Here is an 11,123-nt window from a genome sequence, read left to right on the forward strand (position 1 = left end):
TATATGTGTAGAATTAGCTGTCTTCTAACATTCAATCTGCTAGATTCTAGCTAGCTAATGATAGTAAAATCTTTAGATACTATAAACAAAATTATGTCCATGAGATATACTTTGTCTAACTGAGTGACACTTACCTAAATCGTAATCTCATAAAAGAATATAAACTTCTTTCCTTTCAGTAGAAGAATTTTCCAAGGAAATTAATTTAAAAAAAAAAAAAAAAAAAAAGAAAGAAAGAAAATGAAAAATAAAAAATAATTATGCCAAATTTTAACCAAAAAAAATGATGGAATTAAAAAAAAAGGAGAGAAAAACGAGTGGATCTTAAGTTTGTAACATTATTTTATTATTATTTTGCATAATTTAAAATTTTTTTATTAATAATATTCATTTTTTCAATTATAAATTATACATCGATTCATTTTTTTGATCACTGCACAATTATTTCTGATTGTTTTTTCGGTTTATCAGTTAATCGGTTGATCAGAACAATTATAGGTTCCATTTTTAAATCATTTTATTTTGTTAGAAATATTGTGAGATAAAAAAAAAGATAATTATTTATTGCTAATACAATATAATAACTCAAAATGTTGCTTATCCTGGATACATGATAAGAAAGTTATAATTTAAATAATATTATAAATTCATCAAACAAAAAAAAAAAATTTGTGATCGATAGCTCAAAAAATGAACGATAAAATGCAACTAAATTTTATCAAATAAACAATAAACAAAAAATAAATAAATAAATAAAACAAAATAAGCTAAACAAATAATCATATCTAATCAGTGATAACATCAATATCAATTAATTTTTTTGTCATTAGCTATTGATAAAATTTTAATCTTACAAAATATTTCTATAAATATTTTTTTTTTTCTTCTACAAATAACATTCACAAAAAATTGAAATAAGAAAGAAAAGCTTCTACCATCTTCCATCAGCTTAATGCATCATTTTCTATTAATTTGCATTTCTTTTTTGCCAATATTTTTTCATTTTTTTTTTTTAACTTTTGTTTTACATTTTTCAATAAAGAAAAATATGAAAATTTGCTTTTTGTTACAAAAATATTTGAAAGAAAAAACTAAAAAAAATAGAAAAATTAGAAAATGTTTTTTCAATTTGTTAACACTTTTCAAATATTTTAGAAATTGATTCGTTCTTAGTTTCTAATCAAAAATTTCCATACAATAAAAAGTTTTTATCTGTTTTTTTTTTTTTGTCTTAAAAACAGAAAAATAAATTGTAATTCAATAAAGAAATTACAAAAGAAAAAAAAATTATAATTCAAACTATATTTTAAATTTATTAAAATAAATGATTGATCAAAATATTTTAAACCTTTTTTTATTATTAGTTAGAAGAAAAAAAAAGACAAACAATTTTACTGAATGTTTTTTAATTTTATGCAAATTGTAATATTATTTTATTTTTATTATTTTATGTTAATTTTTTTATTTGATAATATTATATGTTTGTTTGTTTTTTTTTATGCTATTGACTTGAAAAATGAATTATTTATTTGGTCCGATGGTTTTGATTTTGTTGCTTTTAAATTCTCAAACATCTGCTGATTATATGATTGATTGTAAGTTTAATTGATTTTTCTCTCTTTTTATTTTTTTTTTTAATTTCTTAATCTTAATTGCATTAATCGAATACTATCTGAAATATTATATTTTAATATTTAAAAACTGAATTAATTACTCATAACTTTTAATCTTTTTTATAATTAATATTATTTGTTTACTATCGTAAATATATCTTTTAATTAAAATATACATCGAAGGAAGAGCAAAGGGAGATGGAAAATGAGAAAAAAAAAAACATCAAAAAATATTCGAAATAAAATTCTAAATTTTAATTTGCAAAATTTCATTATCATTTATAAAAAAAAGAAAAAAAAAAGAAGAAAGAAAGACAAAAAAAAAGTAGTTTAAAAATAAGCAAAAGAATTTAATGAATGAAATAATGAATAATAAATTGATACCATTAAAAATTACAAATTTCATTTCAAAATTTTGAAAAGAAAAAAAAAACGAAACATTTTTAATTGAATCTAAAAATTTATATAAAAATAAGAATTGACAAATAAATATATTTGCATAAATTTGTCACATAAAATATATTTCCTAAATGTCAAAATTTTGCATCATTTTATGAAAGTAAAGTATTTTGCGAGTTATATAATACGTAAAATATAGTTTAGTAATAAAATTTGTATAAAAATAAATTTTACAAAGTAAAATTATTTTTGAAACAATTTGTTGAATTATTCTGAAATTAAATTATGAATGTAAACTTAGTGGGAAGTGAACAAATTTAATTAATCATTATTTAATTAATGTTTTGTTCTTTCTTTTTAAAGCAAAAATTGTTATAGTATAATTAAATTATTATTCAAATGAAATCTTATTTTTAATTTAAATTCATTGATTGTAAATGAAATTTTTTAGCAAAATTTTTTTATCGTTCAAAGTTATTTTTTAAAGCGATTGCATAGTATAATTAAATTTTTTTTATTACAATTTTAAATTTATCAATTTTAAATTTGCCAGAAGAAACATTGAAAATAATAATAAATCATTCTTTAACTAATTAATTTACTATTGTTTTTTCATAGTTTTAAATTATCTTTATCATTGCAATAAGTTTGATATATCATATAAAATATGTAAAACAGCCAATATGCACCACAAAAAAATTAAATAATTAAATATTTGAAATTCTCATAAAATGAAAAACAAATTGATTAGAAATATTTAAAAGATAGAAACTATTATGTTTAAAAATTAATTTGTCATTTATTTCTTTTAACAGATTATATATACATAGCAATTAATTTACATTTAATAAATTATTATTATTCGATTTTTCAATTAATTATTTCTATTAATTAACAAATTTCAATTATTATTAAGCAATTAATTATTACTCAAACTAATTTTCAAAATTAAATTTTATAAAAAAATTGAACATTTTATTTAAAAGATAAAAATTGATTTTTTTTTTTAATTTTTTTTTAAATATATAACTAAATATGTTATATATTATATATGTACAATTATTATAAGTTAAATGTATTATAATGTTTTATCAGTACAATTCTAATTCCAATTTTTAATTAATGGATTAATTTCAATTATTATTAAGCAATTAATTATTATTCGAATTAATTTAAAAATAAATTTCACAAGAAAATTTGATATTATATTTGAAAAAAGGCAAAAAAAAAAGTAATATATTAATTGTACCATTAATTTAATAAAAGCAAATATATTATTACATGTATAATTAATATAACTTAAGCATATGATAACTCAAGTATATGACAACTTGAATATATGACAACTTAAATATATGATAACTTAAAAATATGATAACTTAAATATATGACAACTTAAACATATGATAACTTAAATATATGACAACTTGAATATATGACAACTTGAATATATGACAACTTAAAGATACGATAACTTAATTATATGATAACCTAAATATATGATAACTCAAATATATGACAACTTAGAGATATGATAACTTAAATTTATAATAAATTAAATATATGATAACTTAAATATGTGATAACTCAAATATAAAACAACTTAAAGATATGATAACAAGTCTTATCAGTAATACTGATATTTCAGCATGTAATATTGCATGCTTAGAACGTAATAAATACGTTGTGGTACGAGCACACCTCAGAAGTAATTCGATATCAGTTGGACTTTGTAGAAATGAGACAGTCCGTTCTTATCAGTCGTACGTGACACCGTACATTTGCAATCGTACATTTGGTGAATGGGAACCTGATATAGATGTAGGTGTTATCAGTCAAAGTGATTTATTTTAATTTATATTTAACATAAATTTTTTTTCGCATTTTGAAATTATTTTTTTTATTAAGTAATTAAGAAATGATAATCATTTTTTGTTAGCAAATTATGAATGACAAATTAATTAATCTATCATAAATAATCAATATTAATTAGTTGTAAGATGAAAAAATTTGATAAAACAATTTTTTTTTCTTTTAATTAATAATATTAATTAAATCGTTAATTATTATTTTTTCTTCTTTTTTGTTTTTTTTTTTTGTAATTGAAATTTTTAGTTTTTTTTTTTTTTCTGCAACTAATGTTGATTTCACTGAATTTTTATTTCAATTTTTTAGAAAAAAAAATTTATTAATTTATTAATTAATTCTACCTGCGGGAAGAAAATACTTAATAATTGAGGCAAATAATTAAACTGCAAGGGTTACATCAAGATTATCAAATAATAATTGCAATAATAATAGTGATGATAATAATATTATAATAAATTATGGTGATATGATAATAATTATAATAGCTAATAATGATAGTGGTGAGTGATAATAACAATAAGTAATGATGATAATAGTGAGCGATATTAATAATACCAATAAATAATAGTGATGTGATATAATAATAACAAATAATAACGATACTGGTGAGTGATAATAATAATAAGTAGTGGTGATATGATAATAATGATAGTAATAAATGATAGTGATGTGATAATAGTAATGATAATAATATTAACAAATAATAGTGGTCTGACAATAGTAATAGTAATAAATAATGGTGATGCGATAATAATAATAACAAATAATAACGATACTGATGAGTGATAATAATAATGAATAATGGCGAGTGTTAATAATAATAAGTACTGGTGATATGATAATAATGATATTAATAAATGATGATAATAATAGTGAGTGATATTAATAATACCAATAAATAATAGTGATGTGCTAATAATAATAATAGTAGTGATAATAGTGATAATAGTGATGGTGGTAATAATAATGATAATCGTGTAATAATTATCATATTTATCAATTGTTAGCTTACAATTACTTTTAGGATGAGGACGGAATTATGGATTTCAAGGCACCATGCCCAAAACCTCCACATTATCCGCACGAAGCATTTGAAAAATGTCGCAGATGAATGGCATTTGAAATTTTTGAAATTTAGTAAGCAATCGGATTGTTGTATTATTGCATTATTAATAATTGTTGAAATTAATTTTATTTTAAATTATTTCAAAATTTTTTTTAAAATTCATACAAAAAAAGAAACATAGTAAATCTTAGCTAAAAATTAATTTTCAAATACAAATTTTTCATGCAAATGAATGCATTTAGTGGTACCATAAAAGTTGCATAAAATTTTTCTTCTAATAATTTTAAATATAAATAAAAAGTTTAAATAAAAAATTTAAAAATTTTTCATCAGCAATAATAATATTTGTTATTTAATTTTTGTTTTTTGTTTTTTTTTTCACTGTTTATCAATAATAAGTCACAATGATTGTTTATAAAAAAAAATGAAACAGAATTTAAAATTTGTTTTAAATTAATTAATAATTAATTGTTCATAAAATATAGATAAATGTAGTAAATAAATAGACATTATTATTTTTGCATTAGCTTTAAAAAATTTTTAAAACAAAAAATATTTCTGTTAAAATTATTACACGACGAAAATTTCATTTTAATATTAACAATTCATATTCGATAGATTTTATCATTTTTTATATCACTTTCATATCACTGATTTATTTTCTTTTTTCCTATTTTTTTTATTATAAATTTATGAATTTAAAAATTTAATTAATTTTTTATAATTATATTTAGCAAAAAAAATTTTGAAAAAAAAAATAAAATAAAATGATTCGATTGATTTTTAATGTTAATTTTATATTTTCAGAAATGGAATATCCATGAAAAATGATGAAGAAGGTGAACATAAAAAAATGTTTTCTATTTGAAAGTTTTTAAAATTGTAAACAAATATCACATTTTTTTTTTTTATCATTGTGATAAATTGTGATATCATTTAAACTGCAACCATTTTTCTATCTAAAATAACAAAAAATTAAAGGAATTATTGTAATTTGAAAATGAAAATTAAGCATTGTCATGTAGAGTCAAAAAAAATTGAAAAAAGAATTTAAAAAGATACGAAAAATATTTAAAAAATAAACGATCTGATAGAAAAAAACAAAATTAATAAATAAATTACAGTAAAAAAGGAAAACGAATGAAAAACCAAATTTAATTTGTCCTATTTAATTATTTAATTAATTATTAAATAATGGCATTATATTAAAAAATCATTTTTTTTTTTAAATTCATATTGTGACAACTTTTTAAGTGATAATAAAATGATTAATAATGATTCTCTTATCATCAATGATAATTGTATATTAAAAAAAAATTTTTTTTTTAAATTACACTTCAATGCAGATAACAATTCATTTCGGTCTTTTTTTTTCGAATTTAAATTTTATTTGAATCAAATTTTTTTTTTCCAAAAAATTTTATTCCATCTTATTTTCAATAATATTTGATAACCTAATATCATAAAAAAAAATATTTATAATCCATTTTTATTTTCTACTATTAATAAAGTACATTTTTTACTATTTAACAATTATTTAATTATGTTTACTAAAAAAAAACTTAAATTAACAAAAATGAATTTACCTCAAATTATTTTCTGATTTCATTTCTTTTCTTTTCTGTCATTATATATTATTGAATCAATTTATTATTAAAAATTTATTATTATTATATTTTTGAATCGATTTATTATTAAAAATTTATTGTTATTATTATATTATTGAATCAATTTATTATTATTGTTATCATTATTGTTATTATTATTATTATTATTATTATTATTATTATTATTATTATTATTATTATTATTATTATTATTATTATTATTATTATTATTATTATTACTATTATTATTATTATTGTTATATTGTTGAATCAGTTTATTATTAGAAAAGAAAAACAAAAAATGGCACAAAGAGGAAAAAAAAAAGAAATTTGATGATTTTAAATATTCAAAATGAAGAGAGATAAAAAAAAAAAAAAAAAAAAAAGAGAGAATCAATAAACCATTTTGTTTAAATGTAAAGCATTTTGATTGATGTTATAGAAGTTAATAATGACAAGTTGTAGTGTAACACAAAGCAAACAACAACAACAACAACACTAATAATAACAATCATCATCATCATCATCATCATTTGACATTATCATCGACATTATCATCATCACCACCACCATCATCATCGTCATCATTATTATCATCATCCTCAACAAATAACAACAACATTAACTTCTTCAACTGGATATGTAATGTGAGAATTGCATCATTCGAAATATTTTTCAACTTTCATAGCTCGTTTTCTTATATAACTACTAGAAAATTATGCTTTGATGTAAAATAAAATTAATAATAAAAAAATTTTTTTTTTAAATTTTCATTTTATAAGAATAATTTTTCAATTATAAAATTTAATTAAATCAAAATTTCTAGGTTATGCATAGATTTATTCATCTTTTATTGATTTATTGATTTATTTATTTATCTGTTTATTTATTTACATGATGTTATTTTAGCTAAGATTAATGGAAATATTTTATAGCTTAAGAGTTTCTTTTTTTTAAGTTTTCGATTTATTTAATCTATCATTAATTTATACGTCGTTTTTTTTTTTTTCTTGAAGTAATATTAAATCATTTTCAATGAAATAATATATCAATGATTATTGCTAATTTTATGCTTACATTTTGTTTGTTTATTTACATTTTCATTTTATTCATTTATTTATTTTAATATATTTATATTTTATTGATTCAACAATTCAGCAATTGATTGAATCATATATCTTTTTTTATTTCAGTTTTTTCTTTCTTTTTATTTGATTTGAATTCAATTTAGTTTTATCAGAATTATTTCTTTCATCTCTCATTTTTCGTTTGGTTTAATATTATAATTAATAAAAATAATAAAAAATATTTTGAAAAATAAAAAAAAAAGTGACTTTGACCTATTTTACGTAGTAATTTTTTCATTTAATAAAGTAAAAAAAAATTCTTCATTTTTTTTTTTTAAAAATTTTTCAAAATTTTCAACTTTCTTTTTTTTTTTGAAAAACGATTAACAAATACAAATGAACGCTTCGCTTCTTGCACTTCCATATTTCGCGTTGGTTTTTATCTTTTATCATCAATCAAATGGTTTTATCCGAAGTTGTGATAACTTATATGAATATTGGTAAGTTAATCATTCTTATCAATCATAGTTTATCAGGAAAAAGCAAAACTTATCAAAAGAAATTTATTAATTTATCAAAATAGAATGTATGTAGGGACGGAAATATTGGCAACAGTTAAATTATGGAAACTTTATTAAAATTACAAATTAAATCTTATCACTTTCTTATATCAAATTTGTAATAAGTAACATTATGTGATAAAGATAAGATATCACTATGTGATATGTTTGTGATAACTTTTTATCATAACACAAAAACTACATTGCTTTTTTCTTTTCTTATTTTTTTGTAATCAAAAATTTATTTACAGATGTTGGAAAAAGAGAGAGAGAGAGATTTCATGAATTAAATTTATATTTTATAAATTTCTGAAATTTAGAAAGGACAGAGAAATTAACAAAAATTAATTACTAAAAATTAACATAAAAAATTGATAGCAACTAATTTAATATATTTAAATGAAAAAAAAAAAATAGAAAAAGAAATAAAATTGAGTAAAAATTAATTTTTTTTTTAAAATAAATTTCAGGAAAACATTACCAGTTTTAATTTTAAGTATACTTTACTATGCAGTTGGTTCAAGCTTTAGCAATCGTCAACATATCTATGCATCACTTGGCTTATTAGCTGGTGCTATTGGTGATTATATGATAACAAGGCCAAATGATGGCCTAATCCTTGGGGCTGCTTGTTTTGCTATTGGCCATATTTTTTATTTGGTAAATATCACTGTAATTAATTAGCACAAATTAATTATTAATTATTATATACAACAAATTGGATGAATTTTTCAGTTTTATTTTTATTTTTACACTTTTTTGCAATTTTCTTTTTTTTTTGTTTTTATTCTATAAGAAAAAAATTTATAATTAATTGCAAATTTTTCTTTTAACACTGTTAGCAATGAAATAAATAATTGAAATTATTGATGAAATGAAATAGTAAAATGTAATTTTATCACTAATTTTATTATCAATGAATAGTATAATATTAAAATGAGAAAAAGAAAATTACTGATAAAAAAACAAAAATAGATAAAAGAGCTATCATACGTACATTCAAATTTAATTTAAATTCAATTTAATTCAACATTCAAAAAAAAGAATTATTGAAAATAAATTTAATAAAAAATATTTTATTTCATTTTTTTTTCGGTTCTAACCGCTATTAATAATATAACACAACGAAATATTCCCTAATTATTAAGCATACATATTAATTTTTATATTTTAAATTTAAATAATTTTATAAAAATTTTCATTTTTAACTTTTAACTTTTTTTTTCTAAATCAATTTTTTTATTTATCTATTAACTTAAAAAAAAGAAAATTTTCAAGTTTAAATTTACTTGTGAATTCATATTTATTCAATCATTTCTTTAAAAAATTATTCATAAATATCATATTTCAGCTTACATTTACCTATCGTATTGGTAATCTATGCATCCCATTACTATTTATGATAATACTGATAAGCTTTATCATACTTTATGTAACATTTGCATTACTTCTAATTGTACATCCAATTGCATCAACAATTATGATTATTTATTCATTTCTTTTATCAATGTGTGTTCTCTTCAGTGGTTCATTGTATATTTGTGGCGGTCCATATGATCAGCAACGACAATTTGTTAGTGATTAATTCTAAATTTAAAAAAAGAAAAAAACATTTTTTTTTGTCATATTTTAATTTTTATAAAATATTTTAACATTACTATAATAAATAATAATTTCATTTCAATTTCTCATTTTTTTTTTTTTCTATCTTAATTTTATTGTATTTTCTCAAAAATAACTATTAAATAATAAATTATCATTTGTTTTGTTTTGTTTTTTCCTAGTTGATTTAATTATTGTTAATTAATATTTTTGATTAATTTATTTTTTAATTTATGATTTCTTTTATTTATTATAATATATTAAATGAGTAAATTACTAATTTCAGAATAATTTATTACGATTTCTTGGATTTTTACTCTTTTATTTATCTGATAGCGCATTAATTATTCATCACGTTGGAATTGCTGTGCCAGTTGCTGAAAAATTGATCTTATCAACTTATTTTATCGCACAATATCTCATTTTATGTGGTTCATCACTATCATCATCATCATCGTTATCATTATCATCATCATCGTTATCACCATCACACTGTTACCGCTCATATCATTTACATCAGAAAGCAGATAAATGATTTATTGCTTTTTTTTTTGTTGAAATTGTACTACTTCAACAGATATGTATGATAAATGGAAATAAACTCATTACAAACAATAAACATTTTCATGATTGATTGATTGATTGGTTGATCGATCGATTGATCGATTAATTAATTAATTTATCAAGAATTATTTGCATGTATTAAAGGAAAGCGAAAAGAAATTAATAACAAAAAAAAAAAAAAATTAATTTTAGTATAGGTTTAAAAAGAAAAATCGTTTTTTTTTCAACAACAAAATATTTTATAATATAGTACATAAGTAAATAATGAAAAAAAAGCAAATTTATTGTTGCAAATAAATTTAATTTAATAATGATAAAAATATAAATATCAAATAGATTAGATTGATAAGAAAAATTATAAAATAAATAAAAATATAGCATACAAACAAGTCATTCAAATCAAAAATCTTTAAATTCTAAGTCTAAAAAAAAAAGGATTTGAATTAAAAAAGTTTTGAAAAAATAATAAATAATTTTGAATATTAAACCATTTTTTTTACTCAAATATTTGTTTTTAATTAATCAAAAAAAAAAAAATATATTTTGAAGTACATTTCCTATTTTTGAAGTATACAAATTTTCTTTCTTTTTTTTTTTTTTTTTTGAAGTAATAACAAATGAATTATAAGATTATAAGTAGAGAAAAAGCATGAAGCAAGGAAAAAAAAAGAAGTCTAAGCTTAAATTTGTGAAAAAGTGTAGAAATTAGAGAAAAGAAAAAAAAAAAAAACGAAAACAAAAATTTTTAAATTTTTAAAATTTTGTACTTTGACGTA

At 18.5% G+C, this 11,123-nt stretch overlaps 2 protein-coding genes across 2 annotated transcripts; both read left to right on the forward strand.

Annotated features, from left to right (window-relative positions):
- Positions 1 to 1,516: 1,516 nt before the first annotated feature.
- Positions 1,517 to 4,992, forward strand: Bm137 (Uncharacterized protein; the record flags this gene model as incomplete). Its single annotated transcript, XM_043079486.1, has 3 exons — positions 1,517 to 1,595; positions 3,661 to 3,833; positions 4,906 to 4,992. 3 exons carry the CDS (start codon positions 1,517 to 1,519, stop codon positions 4,990 to 4,992), a joined length of 339 nt encoding a protein of 112 aa, XP_042935420.1.
- A 3,025-nt stretch (positions 4,993 to 8,017) lies between these two features.
- On the forward strand, positions 8,018 to 10,318 carry Bm5147 (Uncharacterized protein; the record flags this gene model as incomplete). The annotated part of the gene is made up of 4 exons (XM_043079487.1): positions 8,018 to 8,121; positions 8,652 to 8,841; positions 9,533 to 9,754; positions 10,070 to 10,318. 4 exons carry the CDS (start codon positions 8,018 to 8,020, stop codon positions 10,316 to 10,318), a joined length of 765 nt encoding a protein of 254 aa, XP_042935421.1.
- Between the last annotated feature and the right edge of the window lie 805 nt (positions 10,319 to 11,123).

The sequence above is a fragment of the Brugia malayi genome (genome assembly GCF_000002995.4).
Source record: "Brugia malayi strain FR3 genome assembly, contig: Bm_v4_Chr2_contig_001, whole genome shotgun sequence".
In the NCBI taxonomy this organism is placed as follows: domain Eukaryota; kingdom Metazoa; phylum Nematoda; class Chromadorea; order Rhabditida; family Onchocercidae; genus Brugia; species Brugia malayi.